This window comes from Macaca thibetana, chromosome 18 (assembly GCF_024542745.1).
Source record: "Macaca thibetana thibetana isolate TM-01 chromosome 18, ASM2454274v1, whole genome shotgun sequence".
In the NCBI taxonomy this organism is placed as follows: Eukaryota; Metazoa; Chordata; class Mammalia; order Primates; family Cercopithecidae; genus Macaca; species Macaca thibetana.
In genome coordinates, this window is record NC_065595.1 from 69,055,956 (window position 1) to 69,080,067 (window position 24,112).

At 44.9% G+C, this 24,112-nt stretch overlaps 1 protein-coding gene across 1 annotated transcript in view; it reads left to right on the top strand.

Moving 5' to 3' along the window:
* RAB31 (RAB31, member RAS oncogene family) overlaps nt 1-24,112 on the top strand; it is a 431,066-nt gene that overhangs the window by 400,674 nt on the left and 6,280 nt on the right. Inside the window, exon 7 of the mRNA XM_050767411.1 lies at nt 13,223-13,332. Coding sequence (XP_050623368.1) covers nt 13,223-13,332 — 110 coding nt within the window. The remainder of the gene's footprint in view (nt 1-13,222; nt 13,333-24,112) is intronic.

Below are 24,112 nucleotides of genomic sequence, written 5' to 3' on the forward strand. Positions count from 1 at the left end.
TCGAAAGGTGCACGAAAACGTGAACCGCGTGTGTCAGACTTGCGACCACTACAAGAAGATGGCCCAAGACCTGGCCCAGGAACCGAAAAAAGACACTTCCAGTTTTCAGAGGGAGATCTTCTTCTGTGAGAAAATGGCCCAGGAAGGCTGGATGGCCGCTGTGTCCGCTGAGAGCGCTCCAGGCACTCCGGGAAGAAAATGACCACAGCAGGCAGAAGCCGGCTGATTTTGAGGCCACGTTCCAGCCTCTCCGGGGTGGTGCTTTGGCTCCTGGGGTTCTGCCTGCAGCCCACAGGGGCCCAGAAGTGTCTGGGGGACCATGGGCCGACAGGGCCCCCAGAAGGGAGGCGGATCATGATGTGAGGGTTCGGGTCCAGAGTACCTGCTGGTTTGATTCTGTTTTCCCTGTAACCAGGTCCTGAACGCCCAGAGCTGTGGCAGAACATCAGCCAGTGCTGCTCCCTTTAAGGCACTTTTGATTGATCTCTTGTTAGTGTAGTTCATTAGTTGATGCTGAAGTCGGTTATATTGATGTCTGATAGATGGCATTAGGAGTAAGGTACTATTTTTCAAGTAAAGATTGTTTAATATAATTCTTGCAAATACACAATTTCCACATTTCTGGGCCTCCATAAGTACGCAGGGCAAGTATTTCATTTTCATTTAGAAAAAGGGCGTCTCTTACCTCAACATCATTGTGTTTGTTATGGATAGGAAGACATAGGCCATATCTGATCTATGAGCTGTTATTAGAAAATAGCACAGTAAATTGGCTGGAATAAACTTTGGTTTTAAAACAGTGCCAAAAGAGTCATAAAATTCTTTTTTTTTTTTTTTGAGACGGAGTCTCGCTCTGTCGCCCAGGCTGGAGTGCAGTGGCCGGATCTCGGCTCACTGCAAGCTCCGCCTCCTGGGTTCACGCCATTCTCCTGCCTCAGCCTCCCGAGTAGCTGGGACTACAGGCGCCCACAACCGCGCCCGACTAATTTTTTGTATTTTTAGTAGAGACGGGGTTTCACCGTGGTCTCGATCTCCTGACCTTGTGATCCGCCCACCTCGGCCTCCCAAAGTGCTGGGATTACAGGCGTGAGCCACCGCGCCCGGCAAGAGTCATAAAATTCTTTGTCTCTGACCCAGAATTCTTGGGTCTTCTGTCAGCATCCATTGACTATATCAGATGATTTTATTGGCTTATAAATAGGGTAAAGTCAATCCCTTTTTGCTTTTTATGAGCCAGATGGCGTACTGATAGAGATATGGCCATCTGGGATAGAGCCAAATAGTGAGCCTTAAGGGAAGTCCTTGAGATTCAGTGGTAGATACGTTGAACAAATTATATAGTCTTTTGTCCAACAAATGGTTATCCACTATGCAGCCTTTTTTTGAGATGTAGTTTCACTCTTGTTGCCCAGGCGGGAGTACAATGGCACAATCTTGGCTCACTGCAACCTGCGCCTCCCAAGTTCAAAACATTCTCTTACCTCAACCTCCCTAGTAGCTGGGACTACAGGCGCATACTACCACAACTAGCTAATTTTTGTATTTTTAGTAGAGACAAGGTTTTGCTGTGTTGGCTAGGCTGGTCTTGAACTCCTGACTTCAGGTGAGCCACCCACCTCAGCCTCCCAAAGTGCTGGGATTACAGGCTTGTGCCACTGCGCCCAGCCCACTATGCAGCCTTTTAATAAGGGGGACAAACCTGAACAGCAGGTGGTCGGCTCAAGAACACCTTTCCTATAAGCATGTGGATCTCCTCACTAATTCAGCTGTCAGTCGTATTGTGGCAATTAGCAATAAATTTCTTCTGGGGTTGAAGAGGAAGGTTCTACCAACTTCAGACAATATTTACAGAGACATAAAGAAAGAAGTCATAAAGAAATATTCAAAGTTCAAAAAAAGAAAGAACATGAGTTCTTATTGATGCCTCTAACTCTAACCCAGAAACACAGGCCCTGTTCTAACCTTCTTTGGCGGTGGGGGAAGGATATTAAAAGCCATCAACTTCTGAATGATTAAACAGAGTGGTAAGCTTCTGTTCCTGGGGATTTTCTTCAAAGACAGAGTAATCTCTTTTGCCTTCACTTCACATATGGTCCAGAAGTTTCAGCATTTGATAATGTAACTTCTATTAATATTAAGAACTACAACTATCTCAGTGATTACTTTCAAATGGCACAATTTTTACTTATAGTTGATCTGTCTCCTGTTTACTTAGGAAGTGGGTTGTAAACAAGTTAATTACCATCACTGCTGACCCTAATTGAGTGCCTACTGTGTGCATGTGTGTAGTTTATGTCAATCCTCCTGTCCTTTTCCTATCTTATCAGTCAGGAAGCCGAGACACAGGTGGGTCGAGGAGTTGATCCCAGGTCCTGTAGCTAAGATGGTGTAGAGTCCAGCTTCTGACCTAAGTGGTTTGTCCCAGAGCCTGTGTTCTTGACCGTCACGGTATCTTGCATCTGCTAAGAAGTACAAACAGGACCCATGACAGAGAGTAACTCCCAAACTGCCCCGAGAGAAAACGGCAGCTGATGGGATCCTGCTCAGAGGATTTGGAACCAACAACTCTTTCCAGTGGCTCTTTCTCTGGCCTCTTCAGGACTAGGCTGAATTTCTGTCAGGAGAAGGGGATTAAGAAGCAAAGGAATGGCCAAGTCCCCTAGAGAACCTGTTTTCTGCCCAGTCCCTGTTGGATTCCAAATTCTGATATGTTTTCCATGAGAAACAACCCATTTAAACCTGACACTGCTCGTTTGAACTTGACACCAGGAATTTAGCCCCAGGTGAATAGCAGTTAAGGACGTGTGTTATTAAGTAGGTGAGGCCCCTTGGGAGCAGAAATTCTTCCCAGGTACACGGTTGTCAAATGCTTTAGCTGTAAGTGCTTAGATCGTTGCAATGTGTTATTGTCTCATTAGATATTTGCTGTGAAGGGAGTGGTTATTCTTTGCTTTTTTCAAAGAAGTTTGTTTTCAATTTTTTCCATCTCACAGGTAAAAATCCAAGTGTCTGTAAGAACTAGCATTTTAAACAGATTTTGCTGCTTTAATTATTGTTAAAATGGTTCCCTCATCTGTGTGTTACATAGACATCTTGGGTATTTAGAGAAAATATGAGCTAGGGGGAGCATAACAAACTCTGATTATTCATTTCAGTGGGTGCTTGCCGGAACGGGGCCTGCTGTGAGAATGCGTCAGAGCACACACAGCCCTGCAGCCCTCCTCTGCTTGATTTTGATGAAATGTTGTGAATGATTTCCCTTGCTTTTGGCTGCAATATCTTAAACATGTGGGATGGTTTTGACAGAAAATAATTCCACCACACAGTTAACAGCGTCTCCCGCTCCCTGCTGCTGTGCTGCTCGTGGCCGGCTCAGTTGGTCTTTTATGCTTGACCTTGGAAGGGGGCTGTGGCTGGGGGACAGAGTAAAAATGTAATGCAAAAAAAATTTAATGAGATGTTAAATGTTACATTCCAGGAGTTTGGCAGAATATAATATGCTTAGTTTTTTCTCTTAGAGTATTTTAAAACTATAATATGCGTGCTAGAACATGTATGAACCACCAGAGAATTTGTTTTAGGAAGCGCTCATGAGTCCGCTCTTCTTTTTATTTTTATTTTTATTTTTATTTTTACTGTAAAATGGTGCCTGAGCAGTATATATTTTATTGTGTCCTAGGTTTAGTTATCTTGATACAGATCTCCAAACTACTGGCTTCATAGTGTCAGATTATGAATTGGATAGAGTGAAAAATTATCAGACTTGACTTTTTATAGTCCCCCCTACAAGAATTATTCTCCGTCGTTAGCAGGCTTGAGAGCTGTTGGGAAGCTTGCTACAGTGTCAATTTCTGGGGCTTGCCCAGTAGGCATTCCGATTCTGTAGGTCTGGGGAGATTTAGTATGTGAGGGACGGAGTGGAACACACGGGCAGAGTCAGTGTGTGAAGAACGGGGTGAAACACACAGGGAGAGTCAGTGTGTGAGGAACCGGGTGAAACATGGGAAGAGTCAGTGTGTGAGGAATGGGGTGAAACACATCGGGAGAGTCAGTGTGAAGAATAGGGTGAAACATGGGGATAGTCAGCGTGTGAGGAATGGGGTGAAACACATGGGGAGAGTCAATGTGTGAGTAGGAACAGGGTGAAACATGGGAAGATTCAGTGTGTGAGGAATGGGGTGAAACATGGGAGAGTCAGTGTGTGAGGAATGGGGTGAAACATCAGGAGAGTCAGTGTGAAGAATAGGGTGAAACATGGGGATAGTCAGTGTGTGAGGAATGGGGTGAAACACATGGGGAGAGTCAGTGCGTGAGGAGGAACAGGGTGAAATATGGGAAGATTCAGTGTGTGAGGAATGGGGTGAAACACACAGGGAGAGTCAGTGTGTGAGTAGGAACAGGGTGAAACATGGGAAGATTCAGTGTGTGAGGAACGGGGTGAAACGGGTAGAGTCAGTGTGTGAGGAATGGGGTGAAACACATCGGGAGAGTCAGTGTGAAGAATAGGGTGAAACATGGGGATATCCCAGTCAGTGTGTGAGGAATGGGGTGAAACACATGGGGAGAGTCAGTGTGTGAGAAGGAACAGGGTGAAACATGGGAAGATTCAGTGTGTGAGGAACGGTGTGAAACATGGGGAGAGTCAGTGTGTGAGGAATGGGGTGAAACACACAGGGAGAGTCAGTGTGTGAGGAACGGGGTGAGACACATGGGGAGAGACAGTGTGAGGAATGGGGTGAGACACATGGGAAGACACATGTGAGGAACGGGGTGAAACACATCAGGAGAGTCAGTGTGAAGAATAGGGTGAAACACATCGGGAGAGTCAGTGTGAAGAATTGGGTGAAACACATGGGGATAGTCAGTGTGTGAGGAATGGGGTGAAACGGGTGAGTCAGTGTGTGAGGAATGGAGTGAAACACACGGGGAGAGTCAGTGTGTGAGGAATGGAGTGAAACAGATGGGGACAGTCAATGTGAAGAATGGGGTGAGACACGGGGAGAGTCAGTGTGAGGAACAGGATGAAACAACGGGAAGAGTCAGTGTGTGAAGAACAGGGTAAAACACATGGCGAGAGTCAGTGTGAAGAATGAGGTGAAACATGGGGAGAGTCAGTGTGAGGAACGGGATGAGACACACGGGGACAGTCAGTGTGAGGAACGGGGTGAGACACGGGGAGAGTCAGTGTGAGGGACAGGGTGAAACACAGAGGGAGATTTAGTGTGTGACAAACAGGGCAAAACATGGAGAGAGTCAGTTTGAGGAACAGGGTGAAATATATAGGGAGATTTAGTGTATATAAAGATATTTGAAATCTGTGCAAAAAAGAGATAATTCAGTAAATAGTGGTGGAATAAATAAGAGAAGGAAAAATATGAGAAGATAAATTCAAAATGGAACAAGGATTTAAATGTAAAACAGCAAAATCATGAGACAGAAGACGAATAAATTTTTAAATAATCTTCAAAATGGAATGAATTATTTAATCATGATACAAAACTCATAAGCCATGGCTGAAAATGATGAATAAGCCTGACTATATGAAAACTTCTGAGTGGCATAAATGCCATAAACAGGAATCAAATACAAATAGCAGGCTGAAAAAAATTCGGAAAATGTATTACAAGGGGCTAGGTTCCATAATATGCAAAGAACAATTACAAATAAGTAAGAGGAAAAAACCTCCAAATAATCCAAAACCAACCTGGGCAGAGAACATGTACAAGAATGTCATGGAACAAGAAACATTCATGGCTTCTAAAAAGTTATTCACCATCCTTGAATAAAAGTTTCTCAGAATTAATGTCAGATTTTTTTCATTGAGAAAGAACTTCAAAGTACGATGCAGTTTTACTCTTGGGGTGACTTATGAACATTAATATACTTGTCAAGTTGGCTGATCTGGCTTGTGCTCCCCTCATGCTTCTATGGAATGTTGATAATTGGACCGGGAGCTCTCCTGGGCATAAAATGATGGGGTTGAGTAGGATAACGCTATGAAGGGCCTTTACTTGTTTCTTCTACTTGCATCATTTCCTCAGTCCTTTTGGCATTCTGTAAGAAAAGAGTGCCATGCCGTCATCCTCGCTGAGACGGCTTTGCAAAGATTCATTTAAGAAACATTAATATAACACTTATGGTGTGCCCTGCATTATTCTGAGCACTTTATAATATCAGCCTCCTTTTCCCTTACGTAAACACTGAACATTGCTGTAAAATGTCCACCCAGCCTGGTGGAATGCATGGACGACATAGACCTGAGGGAGGTGAGCACTGAAGGGTATTTACTGGTGGAGACGATCGCGTTCTTTCTGTGAGTGGTACACTTGGGCTGCCTGTCTGTATTTACCCTCTCATGTGAGGTGCTCATCTGGGCCACCTGGGAACGACTCGGAGCCAAAACCCATGGCCAGGACGCCTGAGTATACTCAGGCAGAGGGGAGTGGAGGTGGAGCTCATCTCTCTCCAAAGGAACCTTCCCAGTAAACCTCCATAGGGAAAAGCATTCTTCTACCCTTAGCCTACGGGTTTGATTTGCTTCCCTCACAGGCAGGGCTTCAGGATTTCCTCTGGTGTACCTGCCTTCCTTTCCCGCAGCCATCAGTGGAGGAGGACCACAGAGAATTTAACCAGCCCTGAAATTAGATCGAGGCAGCTGCCATGTTGCCAGGTTACTTCCACAAACAACAAAACAAGGACCCTTATTGGGTAGCACAGGCCTGTTGGAAATGCTGGAGCCCACAAGAATGTTGTTTCCTGATCCCCCTCCCCTGCTGAGAAGCCTCTGCGTGCCAGGGACCAGCTCAGGGCTCTTCCTGTGTCCAAGAGACGGGACAGGCCACTGCCTGGACCTCACTGGAATACAGGCTGGTTAACATCAGAGCCTGGGACTCGGAGGAGACTCCCTTTCTTGTTGTTTTCACCCTCGAAGCCTCCCTCCCAGCCCACTTGGAAGGCTGGGTGAGCCTCTAGTCCCGGGTCTTTTCCAGTTGACTGTCTCAGCACTCACCACCCTTCCCACTAAGTCCGCAGATCCCTCCACTACCCACTCCTCCTTTCTGCTGAAGGCGACTTGGGGTGATTTTTGTCATCTAGTCATTCAGCGGATGCTTACTGATTGCCTCCCAAGAGCCAGGTACTGTGAGGACCCCTGGACATGAAAACAAAAGCCATCGTCCTGGTTCAAAGACATCCACAGCCTGTTTGGACAGAGAGACACTTCACAAGGGGATGGTATGACGATAGGGGTATGACAGGAAGAGGGGAAGAGCATCTAGCCTGGTGGAGGGGCTGCCAGGCTGAGCTCTCCAGGAGGCCGTGTGAGATGTTGCCACGTGTACAGGAGGAGCAGGTGCAAGAACTTGAAGTTCCACCACCAGCAGCCGATTTTAAATGGCTGTGGCTTCGGGGGTGAACGGGGGAAGAGTAAGACATGAAGCCTCATCCTGCTAAGGTGTTGGTTTGATTCTCCAGCAATCAGAAGATGTTGGAGAATCCTATTCATAGGAATACTTGCTAGATTCGCAGTTTGAAGAGTCCCCACCATGGACACATGGATTGCGGGAGGCTAGAGGGCCAGGAAAGGCAACCGCGGGAGTCCCTGTGAGAAGTGAAGAGGGGGTGACTGCAGCAGAGGCAGCGGCTTGGCAGTGAGGCTGGAGGAAGGATAAGCAGGCTTTATCACAGAGCAGTGAGGGGCTCTAGAGGGGAAGCCATGTGGGGGAACTTGGTGGTTTCTGGCTTGGGAAGCAGCAGGTTTGCGAGAAGAGTGGCAGATTCGAGGGTGAGAGGTGGTTGGTCGGGCTTTGACAAGTTGTATTTGTGAAGTCCATTTGCCATGAGCAGCACTTAGCTAGTTCAAGGGGGAGGTGTGTCCAGACGTGGAAGAGAAAGGGTGGAGTCTGTGGCCCCCGAGCCTGTAACCACACAGCATGAACGTCAGGTCCCTGAGATGCTCTGCAGGACGGTGTCCACCATGGGAGGCAGTCACCCATCCTTCATCCTGACTCAGTGCTTTCATCCCCATCACTTGAACTTGATTGGTCCCCTTTGTGGCCCGGCAGCTGTTCCTGTGGTCTCCAGCTTTCCCACTTCTCCGGCCCTCCCCATCCACAGTGGCTCAGGAGGGACTCCAGCTGGGCTCTGAATTCCACCCTCCATCCTGACCACTCAGCCTGCCCGGAGCTGGCCGCCGCTGCTACTTTGGGATGGGGGTGGGTTTCAGATAGTCAGGGAGGAAACCCTGAGTAATGCTGGCATTGATGGGCCACGCAGACTGTGATCAGCTCTGGGAACGTCTGTGAAGGAGCAGCCAGGGGACGGGGCTGGCCTGGGGGAATCTGCATCCACACTTCCCGCCGTCGCGGTAATTCTCAGTGATTTCTGCATGTAGGTTGGTCTAGAAAGTCTAAAAATAGTCTTCACCGTCAAAACTAACTCTGCGTGTTTATACCTTGGCTTGAGTGAACTCGTTTCAGTTTACCTGTTTCAGCACCTAGCACGATGCCCAGCATATAGTAGACACTATACACTTGTTGAAAAAAAAAATGAACAAAAGTCACTAGATGCCGTACCCTCCCATCGTCGTAATGACGGGAGGCCTGTGGTGGCACCTTTCTGCCTCATGGGCCTGTGCAGTGGCCTCTCCTGAAGTGCACCTGGAGTTCTCAAATGTTCCTGGTTTTACATGTTTGCAAGGCATTCTGGGAAGTGAATTCTCACCTTCACAAAACTCTCCTTGCAGATTGTAGGCACACCGTTTGTAACGACAGCAATTTATCTGACGCTAACTGGATGTCCTACTATTCAGTTCATTTCAGACTCTGACTACCTGGAGTCGGCGTAGACCCTGCGAGTTAAGAGCTCTGTCCTGCAAGACTGCCTCCCATTTCAGACTAGAGCTGCAAGTTTCCAGTATCCCCAAGTTACCTGCATTTCTGTGTAACAGACTACAAATTTGGGGTCTCCTATGACCTCCCCTCAAATTCAGTACTTCACTAGAATGGACTCACAGAACTCAGGAAAGCACTGTACTGTCAAAGGAAGGAATTACAACAAATTTATTCTTAAATATTCTTTAGAGACAGTATCTTGTTCTGTCACCCAGGCTAGAGTGCAGTGGTACAATCATAGTTCACTGCAGCCCCACACTTGCCAGGCTCAAGCAGTCTTCCAGTAGCTCCTGAGTAGCTGAGTCTGTAAGCACACACCACCACACCTGGCTAATTTTTCCTTTTTTGTAGAGATGGGGCCTTGCTATGCTGCTGAGACTGGTCATGAACTCCTGGTCTGCAGCGATGCTCCCGCCTTGACCGCCCAAAGTACTGGGATTACAGGCATGAGCCACTGTGCATGGCCCGAATTTAGTTTAAAGATCTCAGTTGGCTTTATTCATGATTCTAGAATTGACAACGAATCATTCCATAAAATAGAATAAGTGTTCCCATGAGCTGACCAGAGGGGATTGGCTTTATAGACAGAGCAGAGCTGAAGAAAGCAGGAGCCAGGAACAGGAGCCTGCTAGTCATTTCAAAGATACTTTTCTTGGGGGACAGGCAGAGGGAAGGACAGGGAAACAGAACGATAGAAAAATATCAGATTAGTTAACATTTTATGTAAGGATTAAAGCCAAGGGAACTTCATTCCATGGCTACTGAAGATTTCAGCTGGCCTATTTGGGAAATTGGCTGTTACCTCTTGTGACTTCTCAGAAGGTCAGATAACCACTTAGTTTGGGTTTGGTGAAGGGGAACTTAAGCATGAGTGACTGTGTTTATTTTTAGTCTGGTCTCTTGGGGCCTAATGCAGGAGCTTAGTCCCAAGCAAAGGCCTCCTATAATATTAATTTGACATACAGTTCTGTTGTTGTGGACACAACACAGGAGTAGCTAAATGGGAGAGACAGCGAGGGCAAAGGGCGAGAGTGGGACAAGGAGCTTCCAGCCTCTCTGGGGTGCCACTCCCAGCAAACCAGTGTGCTCAGCAGCCCAGACCCTCTCAAGCCTTGTGTTCAATAGTTCCTATTGAGGCTTCATTACTTAGTCATGATTGATTAAATCTCCAGCCCGAGAGGCTGGGGTTGGGGCTGAAAGGTTCAACCGTCTTAACCATGTGGTTGATTCCTCCAGCAACAAGGCTCCTCCTGAAGAGGCCACAGGATGGTCTAGGGCCATACCCTGTCAAACTCAGGCATGGTTGCAGGGGCTCTTCAAGAATACCAGAAGACACTCCTATCATGCAGGGAACTTCGAGGCTCTGGGGAGAACTGTGCCAGGAACCGGGGCAAAGACTGAGTCTGTATTTTTTATTATGGGAACATGTTTTGACACTCAAGAGTGGTTGTTCCTTCCAATCTTAGTTCACATTAGAGGGACTTTCGCTGGCCGGATTCTTCCTGTCATCGCCTGTTCTTTAGAAGGACAGAGTGGGCCTCTGCCCCGCTCCGCCCCAACTCCGGTGCATATGACAGTTTGAAACATTTTGAGCCCCACATGTGTCTGTCAAGATGGAAATAACGGCCTCTGGCTTGTGGTGCCGGTGGGTGCTTGTGCCATTGGGGCCCAGTGGGAGTGAGGTGGACAGAGTCACGGGGTTGAGTTACGCCCTGTCTCACCTCTCATTAGGCATGTCACTTCTGCCTTCCGAAGATTTAATGAGACCCACCTCTATCATGGAAGGAGCCTGAGGGTATGCTTTTCTTACCTTTCCGTCTCCAGACCTATGTTTTAAACTGTGAAGGAATGAGCCTCTTGGCCATGGTCATCCTCAGGATGGAGATGTTGGGCTGTGGCACATGATACCTGTTCTCTTGTAAGCCTGGTGAACCTGTGCCGCTCCTCCTTGTCCTGCAGTTGGCTTGATTAGAGGGGTTGAGGAAGCACTTCACCTGTGAATGTGATTTCCTCTCACCTGCGGGCCCAGAGACATCCTTGCTTGCCAGGTGCTCCTCACCCCACCCCCAGTAGGGTAGCAGGTGACATCTCCCCCTGCACCCCATTGTGGGCAGAGATGAGCCCCACCCTTTTTCTGTGCTTTGATAAAGACTTCAGGAAGAGGCTGGGCGCGGTGGCGCACGCCTGTAATCCCAGCACTTTGGGAGGCTGAGGCAGGTGGATTACTTGAGGCCAAGAGTTCAAGACCAGACTGGGCAACGTGGTGAAACCTGTCTTTACCAAAAAATACAAAAATCAGCCAAGCGTGGTGGCACACACCTATAATCCTAGCTACTCGGGAGACTGAGACACGAGAATTGCTTGAACCCGGGAGGCAGAGGTTGCAGTGAGCCGAGATCGTGCCACTGCACTCCAGCCTGGGCAACAGAGCAAGACACTGTCTTTGAAAAGCAAACAAACAAAAAAAGACTTCAGGAGGAAGTAGAAAACAGATATCATGCCAAACTGCACAGAGAAAAGCACTTTTCTGGAATCTTTCAAATATAAACGTTCTGCTGCCAGAAAAACTCAAGCGTAATCCCTGTGACAGGCGTGGGTCTTGTCTGTCACAAACGAGAGAGTGAATGTCGGGGTGTACGTTTCCCTGCAGTTTGGAAGCACAGGTACCCACTGACTTGGCTCCAGGGACATATTTCCTTTGGCTGAGAGGCTGGGGCCATCGTCTTTAACATGGTAGACCCTAGTTAGGCGCTCTTCCAGCTAGGACTGAAGGGTCCTCCCTGCATGTGATTTGAGTCCCATAGGAATTTGAATGCCAGAGTAGAATTTCCTTGGTAACTTTAAACCTCTTAAAGCCATTTACAGGCTCTGAGGTGGGTGGAGGAAGGGGCGGGGAGGTAGGCTCTGTCCCATCACTCCCTGTCCCTGTTTTGATTTTGTGTCTGCCTTCTTCTCTTTTCCAATAGCAATTCTTCTGGTTGAGGATTGTGTTACCTCTTGCCTGCAATATTAGAGGAGCTTCCAGATTCTTCTCCTCACCTCCATCCATTCTGTGCACCATTTTTTCCTAGACTGTGGAGCTGACGCTGTCACTTCCTGTCCTTCAGTGGCCTCTGGGTGTAGACAAACATGGTGTGCCTCCCTTTCTCAGCTCCAACCACTCTGACATTCTCTCCATTCAGGCCCATGTCATTCATTTGCACATCCACCATAACACCCCCAGCAGTGCTGGGTGCAGAATCAACTTTTAATAATCTTCAGGAATGTGTGCACTCTCCTGTCTCTGGGCCTCTGCTCCGGCTGTCCCATCCCAAATTCTTACCTGCATTTGCCTAGCCTTCATGGCCACACTTAAGGTGACCACCTCTGGGCGTCTTTCTGGGCTTCATTGAACAGAACACATCACTTTCTCCCCTCTGCTCCTGAAGCACTTTATGTCGTAGTGTTGTGGATGAGAGTGCCCCCAAATGAACCCTGTTTGTCCATGCTCTAAAGCACAGGTGCCAGAAGGCAGGACCTGTGGTTTCCCTGGCCCCTGGGAGAGGGACTGGCATGCAGCAGCTGCTGGAGAATAGGAACTGCGTCTTTTTTATCTTTGAATCCACCACAGCATTTTCACATTGCAAAGAGGTCAATAGATTTTTTTAGGCTGGTATGGCCGTGGACCCCATCCAAGTACTAGCCAGGCCTGACCCTGCCTAGCTTCCAAGATCAGACAAAATCGGGTGTGTTCAGGGTGAGATTTTTTTTTTAATTGTTCATTTAAATAGAGTTCATGCCCTAAAACCTTTGTGAGAACATCCTTTTACAGATGAAAGTCCAGATATGCCATCCTGTATTGTAGCCATGGTGGGTATAACCATGCTTGTTTCCAAACTGTCACAGCACATTGCATATTTTCTCTGATTTGTGAAAGATAATATGTAAAAAGTTTCACAAAAGCATGTGTGCACAAATGTACTAACAGTGGTGTTGGTGTTTTTTAATATTGAGTCACGTAATGGGAAAAAAGTTGAAATGAGCCGTAGCTCTGAAAGTTGAAATGTGTACTGCCATATTCATCATGGTTTTCCTTGCTGTTCTGGAATTCTTCTGTGGGAGCAGGAACACTGTTTTATATATGCATATCTTCTCTTCATGGATACCAGAGACTGGGTTTTAAACTTTAAAAAGTCTCACTAATACTAGGCATCCATTCTTGCTGAGTGATTGAGTTATTATTCTACAAGAAGATAAAGGAGCTGTTGCCACACAAGCTGTTTGGTCTTTTGGGTGATTTGTATTTTACAGACGAGCATTCATTTCCTGTCTGTCTTTGACCTCTTTTCCAGGGAGGTTCCCCTGAAGGATGCTAAGGAATACGCTGAATCCATAGGTGCCATCGTGGTTGAGACAAGTGCAAAAAATGCTATTAATATCGAAGAGCTCTTTCAAGGAATCAGTAAGTACCTGAAATTGGTTTTTCAGTCCAATTGCATTTTTATGCTTCTGGGAGTCAAAGGATAACATTTTAGATCTCTGAAGTAGGACATTTCCTCTGTGTGAATTTATCGGATGCCATGGATACAAAATCTACAGCTGTGCAGTTGTTAACACCCACTTCTCTTATCCTCTCGATTCTAGAGTTCTACAATTCTGTACTCGAAGCTGTTCACTCTGAGTTCTGTAAATTAAAATGAAATAATCCTGTTGCAAAAATAATATTTATTTTAATTGAAAATTATGCATTCTATAGCATTTTATGTTAGTATATTGAGGGTAGGAGAGTTAAAATAGACAAGGTATAGAATTCAAAGTCACCCGTTAGATGGGATGACTTTAGGCAAACTGAGGGAACGTTCCAGTAATTTTTTTTGCTGGATAAACTCCTACAAAAAGTAATGTCTCCATTGTGTGTGACCCGAAATTGGGAACTGGGCGCAGGGTTGGTGTGTACAGGTACCGCTTGTGTCTGGTGAGCTAATTATGGAGGTTGATAGCCTCCATCCTGGTCCCAGTGCTGGGTCCTGTGACGCTTACGGTATGCGGGCTCCCGGGGAATCACCTTATCAGCCAGAGCTGGTTCCCAGTTAATGGCCCTGGCAGCATATCTATCTGCAGCTGCGAGGCTTCCAGCTCCACAGATTAACCTTCATAGGTTCTCTGGTTGTGTCATTCTGTTCCGGATTCTGCCAGAGAAGTCCCTGCTGACTTCCCAGACTTTCCCGTCTGGGAAAACTGCTCTGAGACACCCTCGGGAAAGGTCGACCGGAGCATTATCAGGGACGTTGGGAGAAGTACAGGTGTTTGATGAAATGCTGGCCCTGAAGTTCCTGGAATATCCACCTTAGAAGGAGTTGAACCCCAAAACAGCAATTGTCCTCAAATATCTTAGCTCCAGACAACTCCAGAAGGGAGACTGATGGTTCGATCTCTCTCCTGCCTAAGGTCGTTTTTGTCAGAGCTCTCAAAGTCAGAGAAGCCGTGGCTTCCAGAACAGTTTTGATTTCCGTTTAGCTGGTTCGAGTACCTTACTTGAGACTCCAGGAACCCACAGGAGGGAGTCCTGTTTGTGTTGGTTTGATGGAGAATTCACTGCGGATGAGGAATTCTGACCTGCCTTACCTACACTATGCAGAGATATGCAAAAGAAATGTGCAAAAGAATGGCCCGGAGCCTCCCCTCCCCGGCCGCTGGCCCTTCCCTTCACTGGGGTCCTCACCCCCTTCCCTTCTTACCACCTTCCCTTTCTTTCCTGCTATGATTTCATACTCCCAACAGAATAGTTTCAGACTCCTTGCTCTGAATGGCTGAACTCTAGCAGGCTGGGGCTGGAATTTCATGTGGGAAACCCCACGCCCCCACACTCCTCTCCCTTCTCCATCGTGGGCAGCGGATACAGATGCTCTCTGGAGTTCTGTCACTCTGGGTGACATCTAAGTTTGGACTCGAACACATTACATTAGCCTCACATTTCCTCAGATTAAACTCATTCTCTTCTGGAGGTGTTAGGCTTTTCTGCTATGTTCAGCTATGAAACATTTTGTTTTTCATGGTGGTTTTAACGAATGACGCTAGATAGCTCCTGAGGACGATTGCCTTAGCACCTTCCATCCTTACAGCCCCGCGTATTCCTCAGAGCCCCCTCCTCCTCCCTAGCTCCCTGGCCTTGGAAGTCCCCCAGCACAGAGTTCTGTGACCTGAACTTCAGCTTGAGGTCTCTGCACCAGCTGGGAGACTCTCTGAAGTTTATGAAAGTCATTATTAAAATTTTAAAAAATCAAATAAGGACCCGAAAGAGAGGAAGCCTGAGCAGGAAGTACTATACTAATATCATTTTTTTTTTTTTTTCTAAGACAGAGTCTTTCTCTGTTGCTCAGGCTGGAGTGCAGTGGTGCAATCATAGCTCACTGCACCCTCCACCTCCTGGGCTCAAGCAATCCTCCCACCTCAGCCACCTGGGTAGCTGGGACTACAGGTGTACACCACCACACCCAGCTAAATTTTGGGATTTTTAGTAGAGTCAAGGTCTCGCCATGTTGCCTAGGCCAGTCTCATACTCCTGAGCTCAAGCAATCTTCCCCCATCGGCCTCCCAAAGTGCCAGGATTACAGGTGTGAGCCACCACACATGGCTTGTATTAATAACTTAAAAGATATTTATCCAGTATAAATCCCTTCCTGTTTGTGACAGGGACTTTGAACAGTTTAATTCCTCAGATCCTGGTGGTCTACTTTATGAAAAAACAAGTGCTTTGCTTAAACATGGGTAATTATGGTTTCAAAGTAATTAATTCCTGTATAAACCATCAAATACCCACATCACCTGATCTTTCATGTCACCTAAACAATTGTTTGTTTCTGTTTCATTATACTTTGGTTGTAATTGCCTTAACAAAGAAAGCTTGTAAGTAAACAGTCATGGCAAAACCTCAGTCTGTCCATCTGTCTGGCTATCCATCTGTCTGTCTGTCTATCCGTCTATCTATCTGTTTATCCATCTGTCCATCCATCCATCTGTCTGTTCATCTGTCCATTTGTCTATCTGTCCATCTGCCTGCCTGTCTGTCTCTGTCCTTCTGTCCATCTGTGTGTATATCCATCTCTCTAGCTGTCCATCTGTCTATCCATCTGTCTATTCATCTGTCCATCTGTCTGTCTGTTCATCTGTCTATCTGTCCACCCGTCTGTCCATCTGTCCGCCTGTCTATCTGCATGTGTAAGTACTGGTGCCCATCTTTTGCCTCTTTTCTCCTTCAGGTGAATTTCTTCAGAATGGGATTCTGTAGCCTAATTGCAGGTTAATTTAAAACACACTTCCAAGTGCACCTAAATATATTGCAACAGACTTTTCATTTATTTTTCTTTTCCCTGTTCCTACTTATATTACATGTGCTCCTCCCTGAGCTTAAAATAGAACTACATATTGCTGACACCTAGGCTCCCCAAAGCAATGTTCCATAGTCAGCTATGCCTGGAGAAAAGATGCAATACAAAGTTCAGGAGCTGTGAAAATAAAAGCCCTTTAAAAAGGTGTGCTTAGACAAAATTAGTTCACACTGACTGGAATGAAGAGATGAATGTTTCTCTTTTGCATTCCCATAGTGTTCATAAACCAGAAATGAGACAACTGTGTTTTCTGAACATTGGCAAATACAGTGTCTAACTGGAGACTGCTTACAAAAATATGTTATCTTTGTAAAGACTGAAGCTACCCTGCAAAGGATTTAGGTGCTGCTCTGTTTGGGGTGATCTGTGCACAGTTTGTCCTCCTTATATATATTGTCATCTGATTGGTATTCCTCCAGGCACCCTTTTCTAAATCACATTTTTAGACCTACTGTATCTGCCTGCATGTGCTAATTCTCTTCCAGGCATTTCTACCCAGGGTTTGTTTATTTTTCTTCCTTGGGCTCTTACACCCAAGGAAGAAAAGTAAAAACTTGAGGTTACTTTTGGTGTGTTCTGTCATTTTGACACTTACACATATTCTATCTTTAAAAGATATTCCAAGCGTTTAGGTGTTCTAGGGAGATCGCAAGTTCTTTGGGAGCTTGTCTTTTGTATTCCCCATAAAGCTGAGACTAGTAAATGGAATGATGCTAAATTCGGGGTTTCGAATTTGGATCTCCGTCCTCATCTCATGATATAAAGTGAAATGTAATCACTTTTCTCTGGGAATTTAAGGTTGAAGAACAGCAGATTAGACCAGCCTACTTACTCTTGATTCGTTTATTCACAAATAGATACTGTGCTCTTTTATGGGTAGGTGCCATGCTAGACCCTGGGGACGGCAAGGTGACAAAGCACAGTGACAGCGGAGATGGGGAGACAGCTGCGGGTACAGTCAGATCGGTGTCTGGTGACTCTTGGTAATCAGTGCTGCGCAGCGAAGGAGCGGACTGTGAGAGGTTACTATGGGGCGAGGGAGTGGCTTTAGATTGGGTGGGGAAGGCCTCCCCGAGGAAATGATTTAAGCTGGACTGAAAAACAAGAAAAGGCCAGTGGGCAAAGAGCTATCGGGCAGAGCAAACTGCAGGAGCCAAGTCGAGGCAGGAAATGGCAGGAAACAGCCTGGTGCTTTTAAGGAAGAGCAAGGCGTGCAGTGGGAAGCTGTGGTGAGAGACTCAGAAGGGCCTTGCCATGGGGGTGAGGGTGATCTTCTGAAACAATGGGAAGCCCCTCAAGCTTTTTTTTTTTTGAGACAGAGTCTCGCTCTGTCGCCCAGGCTGGAGTGCAGTGGCGCGATCTCGGCTCACTGCAACCTCCGCCTCCCGGGTTCACGCCATTCTCCTGCCTCAGCCTCCCGAGTAGCTGGGACTACAGGTGCCCGCCACCTCGCCCGGCTAATTTTTTTTTTTATTTTTTAGTAGAGACGGGATTTCACCGTGTTAGCCAGGATGGTCTCAATCTCTTGACCTCGTGATCCCCTTGCCTCGGCCTCCCAAAGTGCTGGGATTACAGGCGTGAGCCACTGCGCACGGCCAAGCCCCTCAAGTTTTGAAAGCAGTAGTGCAGAGTGTCCAATTTACATTTACAAAAAAAGATCACACTTAGAAGGAGGAAGGTCTCTGCCTGTGTCAATCAGTTGGCATGCGATTGTAGTAATCCAGGAGAGAAGTGGCTTGGATGGGGGTGGAGGAAGTGGAGCTGGATTTCAGAAATCTTCTGGAAGAAGAACCAGTAACACTGGAAGGAGATGGGGAATGAGGAAGACGGCATTACCAAGAATCATCCCCGGGTTCTGTTTCCCGGAATGAGGAGGATTGGCATAAGAACAAGTGCTCTGGGCTGGATTTGGTTATGAGCCTAGCATATAGGATTCTGGATTGTGGGGAACCCAAGTTTTGGTTTGTAGATTATTACTATTTTTTTATTTTTAGAGATGAGGTCACGCTGTATTGTCCAGACTGGTCTTGAACTCCTGGGCTCAAGTGATCCTCCTGCCTTGGCCTCCCAAAGTGTTGGGATTACAGGTGTGTGCCACCATGCCCATCTGGTTTATGGATTTTAATTACTCTACTCAAATATCTTTTAGAAAGTATTTTAACTTTTCCTGAGGGCAAAGAGAGGTAGAGCTGCAGTCTCAGCAGAAAAATATCTGGATTGAGGTGGGACCCAGCAAAATAGCTGTGCTTTTGCTCTAGTTAATTTAAATGTTGACTATGGCAGAGAAAGTAGGACTTTCTCCTGAAAATTATACTTGGAGACACTAGAGACATTAGACTAGGTTTTATATTTGTTGTTAGTTTGAGAGCAAAGTGAGAAACATTTGTTTTACTAAGGTGAATATATGGGCATGGTGGTGTGTGCCTATAGTCCCAGATACTCTGGAGACTGAGGCAGGAGGATCCTTTGGGCCCAGGAGTTTGAGGCTGCAGTGAGCTATGGTTGCGTCACTGCCCTCCAGCCTAGGCAACAGAACGAGATCCTATCTCTAAAACAAATAAAAAAGGTAAATATATTTAGAGGCACAAGCGTATTGGCTTGGAAAATTGGAATAGGGTGTTAATATGAAAGACAACAAGTTAAGACTTGTGGGTAGTAATCATGTCTTGTTCTGGAATCATTTGTTCACAGAGTGTTGTGCTATAGGCACCTTTGGTTAATAGCAGGTTTAAAAAATTTTAAAGCAAAGCAAAAGGTTTGCAGGTTTTATAATAGTACAGCAAGCTGTCAGTGAAGGTAAGTTTAGCAGTTAAGGAACAAGGAAATGACAAAGACAAAGTTTGTCCACTTTCTTACCCCCAAAAACATTAATTGACCAAATGCAATCCACTTAAGAAAGTGGGCAAACTTTCTTACCCCAAAAACGTTAAGTCAGTGAATGTGAAATAATGTCATTTCAGCATATGGGCAAGTTGGGTCTTCAAAAGGCCTGTCTTTTATTCCAGCAATTCTAAAGAAGAAATTGGTCAGGTGTGCAAACATAATAACAAGATTTAACATGTATGGAGCTCTGATTCTGTGCTTTTGTTGCCATTGCTGAAATATATACTAGCTCATTAATGCACCCTTGATCCTATGGAGTAGGCACTGTTATCATCCCTATTTTACAGATGAGGAGATTGAGGCCTGGAGAGGCTTGTAACTTTCCCCAGGACACACAGCTAATAAGTGAGAGACAGGCAGGCAGGCTCCGGGGCACATGCTCTTAGCTTGTCTATATCGTGTCTCATTGCACAGCCTGGTTTATTGTAACATTATTCATGATAGCAGAAAACAGGAAATCACTGAACTGTCCAAAAGTTAGGAAATAGTTTTTAAGAAATCATGGTACACCGATATAAACGGGTAATTCAAAAGGATGACATAAATCTTTGCTGACATAAAAAGATAAATCGTGGAATGTGAAATGGAAGTGACAGAGCAGTTCATATAATATCCTGATTTCATGTATTTCATATTTCATATTTCATAATATATTTTAGTATCATGTTTCATATATTTCATAATATATTTCAATATATCATATATAATGATAAATAATATATTATTCCAAGAATATATCCTTCTTGGAAGGATACATATCAAAATGTTAACAGTGGTTGTTTCATGGTGGTCAGATACCAGGGAACTTAAAAAACACTTTATTATGTAAAATTTCAAACATATACACAAGTACACTGAATAATATAGTGAGCCATTGTTTACTCAGAACGAAACTTGTGTCATCTCTATCCCATCCTGTGCTCACCACCTGTATTATTTTGAAGAGAATCTCAGACATCTAATTTAATCTGTAAATATTTTGTCCATAGTTTTCTTAAACAATGACAACTGTGTTATCATATGAATAACCAGAATACTGTTATATTAATTGCTATCACAAATAAACAGTCGGTGGTCAAATTTCCAAAAAGTTCATAGTTGTCATAAATGGTTTCTTTGTTTGCATGTTACCATTTGTTTACATCAGAATGGAAATAATCTCCACATGCTGGGATTAGTTGGTGTGTCTTTTAGGCCTCTCTTAAGCAATAGCTTTCCATTACATCTTTCTTTTTTCCCCATGTGCAATTTGTTTATCCAAGAAATTAGATCAGTTTTCCTGCAGAGTTTAAGACAGTATGGATTTTGCTGAGTTCCTTTTTTTTTTTTCCTAAGTAGTATTCCATTGCATGCATAAACCACAATTTGTTAATCTATTCACCTAATAATTGGATTGTTTCCAGTTTTGGGTGATAACCAGTAAGAGTGCTATAAGCATTCATGTACAAGTCTTTGTGTACGTAAATATCAAGGAATGGAATGGCTGGCTTATCTGGTAGGTGTGTGTTTAACTTTCTAAGATTAGAATGCCAAACTGTCTTCCAAGTGGTTTCACTACAATATATTAACACCACCAAGGTGTGGGAGTTCCAGTTGCTCCAAGTCCTTGTCAACACTTGGTACTGTCTGTTTGTAAAATGTTAACCATTCAAAAGGAAGTATAGTGGTATCTCATTGTGATTTTTGTTTGCATTTCCTAATGACTAGTAATGTTGAGTGTCTTTTCATGAGCTTGTTTTCAATTTGTATAACTTGGTGAAGAGCCTGTTCAAATTTTAACCATTTTATATCGGGTTGTTTGTCTTCTTATTGTTGAGTTCTAAAGATTACTTATGTATTTTGGATACATATTTTTTATCAGATATTTGTTTTTCAATTATTTTCTCCCAGGCTGTGGCTTGTCTTCATTTTCTTGACAGTGTTGTTTGGAGAAAAGAGGTTTTTAATTATTGATGAAGTATAGTTTGTCAGATTTTTCCCTCTTGATTTGTGCTTTTTGTGTCTTATAGTTTCTAAATGTTAAAATAACAAAATTAAAGGGATACATCCATATAATGGAATATTATAAGGGATAAAAAGAAAATGAGCTATCAAACCATAAAAAATGTGGAAGAACCTTAAATGTGTATTGCTGAGTGAAAGGAGCCAATCTGAAAAGGCTACACATATACATACACTGTATGATTCCAACTACATGACACTCTGCCAACTACATGACACTCTGGAGGAGACAAAATTGTGGAGTCAATGAAAAGATCAGTGGTTACTGTAGGTTATTGGGGGAGGGATGAATTGGTGGGTCACAGGATTTTTAGGGCAGTGAAACTGTTCTGTCTGATACTATAATGGAGGATACATACTATTATACGTTTATCAAAACCCATAAAACATACAGTGCCAAAAGTGAGCCCTCCTGTGAACTATAGACTTTCCTTATTAGTAATGTCTTCAGCAAATATTGGTTCATCAGTTGTTACAAAATGTTCCACTAAAGCAAGATGTTAAAAATGGGAGAAATTGGAGATGAGGAGAGGAAGGTATATGCCAGCTCTCTATTTTTCACTCAATTTTTTCCCGTAAACCAAAAACTGCTTAAAAAATAAATAAAGTCTATCAATTAAAAAAAAGAAAGGGAAAGGTGCCTTTGAGTGGTAGGGAAGCCTAATGATTTTTTTTAAGGTTTTCTTTTTTTTTTTTTTAACTTTAAGTTCCGGGATACATGTGCAGAACATGCAAGTTTGTTACATAGGTATACATATGCCATGGTGGTTTGCTGCACCTATCAATCCGTCATCTAGGTTTTAAGCCCTGCATGCATTAGGTATTAGTCCTAATGCTCTCCCTCCCCTCGCACCCCATCCCCTGACAGGTCCTGGTGTGTGATGTTCCCCTCCCTGTGTCCATGTGTTCTCATTGTTTAACTCCCACTTATGAGTGAGAACACTTGGTGTTTGGTTTTCTGTTCCTGTGTTAGTTTGCTGAGATGATTTTAAAGTAGCTTACATCCCTCTGTGTTGGACACCTCGGCATTTTGGACCAATTGTGACCTCCCTGATTTCCCTCGTGTAGGTGCATCACCACTTCTTTACCTCCCTAGACTTTTAACTTCAGATTTTTTGGTCTCTGTCTCGACTCTCCCGCCTCTAGGCAGTTGTCACCTCCTGCCAAGCATCTTCCACAGTTTCCCTTTCCATCTGTGCTTCTTGTTTCCCCATGGTACATTTAAGGCTCACTTAATCCCTGACCTGGGCTTTCCAGGCCTTCTGACCCAATGAGCTTCTCACCTGAGAATCCATTCCAGTCCTATATAGCATGTAGCATGTTCCTCTTTATCCTAATATTCAGGGCCTTCTAGTAATCCTAATATTGTCTTCTTTGTGACAGCAAAAGGACAGTGATAGGGAATAACTTCAAGTAGCATGTGTGTGTCCCCCAGTTCTGAGTTCTTAGGACGATGTTCCATGATTGTGAGTCATTGCTGTGTTCCAGAGACCGCCTCTCTACATGGCTGGAGGCTAGAGGTCATTATCAGGAGTGAATACTGCCAAGTCCTAGCAAACTTGGTCAAGTTACTCATCTGGATGATTCAGAAAATCAGATCAAGAAATAGATGTTACACAGCAACTGCCAGCATTGCTAACACCAAACAAAAGATAGCCAAGCCTAGTAAATACTGGAACTGGAATGAAAGGAGAGAAGAATTACATACAGTGGAATTGTTAGGGGGGAATCAGCGCTCCCTGGTCTACTACACAGGGAAAGGGAACAGCCCCAGCTAAGCTTGCTGTTTTATTTCTGTTGTGTGTAAATGCATTACAGACCAGTTCAGAGCCAGGATAAAACTTACAGGCTAGGAATTTGTTTTCACATACTGTGTTCCTGTGGAATCATTTCTAAAACCTGCTTTTCCTCTAGGCTGTCAACTTTCAGGAAAACTGAACTTCAAAAAGAAAGTCCTTTAAACTTCTCCTAGACAGCATCTTACAAAATCCAAACCCTATTAAAATAAACACTCTGGCCTCAAATTTATGCTCAAGGACAACTTGTTCTGGAGGCTGAGTACTTAGAGCACATTTTGTAAGAGTGGAAACCTACAGGCGAGGCTCAGAGCCTTTTCAGATGTTTGTGTATATATTTTTGTCCTGCTGTATGCCCGTGTAAATAATACTGATTCAACAGTGTTCCAAGGTGATCACCTTGGTACAGAATGCTATGGCCATTTTCCAAAACCATGTCTTTGTGTAAGTGCCTTGAACCTTCCGGTAAGTTCTGAATCCCTTAGGCCCTAAGATCGGGATTTGCATTCGGGGTTTGCGTGCTGGTTTCACGTTCTGGTTTCCTGGTGCAGGCTCCCTTCTCCTTTTAAAGGTGCCGGCCTCATTGTTAGGATCTGGCTTCCCTCTGTCTCTGTCTGGAAGCATTTCCTTCTCCCTGTGTTTGAGGTTGGCATGTGTGTGACTCATCACAGGCTGGGAGTTTTATAGATGAGCAGCGTGGGTCCCGGTCCACTGACTGAACCCTGAGAATCGACGGTGACCATGAATCACACAGCATTTCTCCCCGCCGTGCAAAACCCATGAGCCGTGCCCAGAAGCCCTCGACTGCTGGGGACTCCCTCCATCTTCATTGCTTCCTCCGCTTTTAGTGACGGCCGTGTGTGTTCCTTTCCCACGTTCGCTCTGTAAGTGAGGAAGGCTTGGAGGTTTTAAATAACTGGTCCGAGTTCAGTGAACTGGAATGCTGACTCTCTCACTTCTCAAGACTCTTTCTACCAAAGGAGAAAAATGAAGTCTGAGAAATATTTTACTCTAATAAGTGAAATTTTGAATATTCCGAAGATAAAGGAGCCTGGCACTCCTAAGAAGCCAGGTTCAACAGCTGATTCAGGAGTACCGCTAAGAGTTCAAAACATGCAGGAGGGGAGTCTCCTTGAAACACAGCCAGGCCTTCCTCAATTTTGCATTCTAGGCA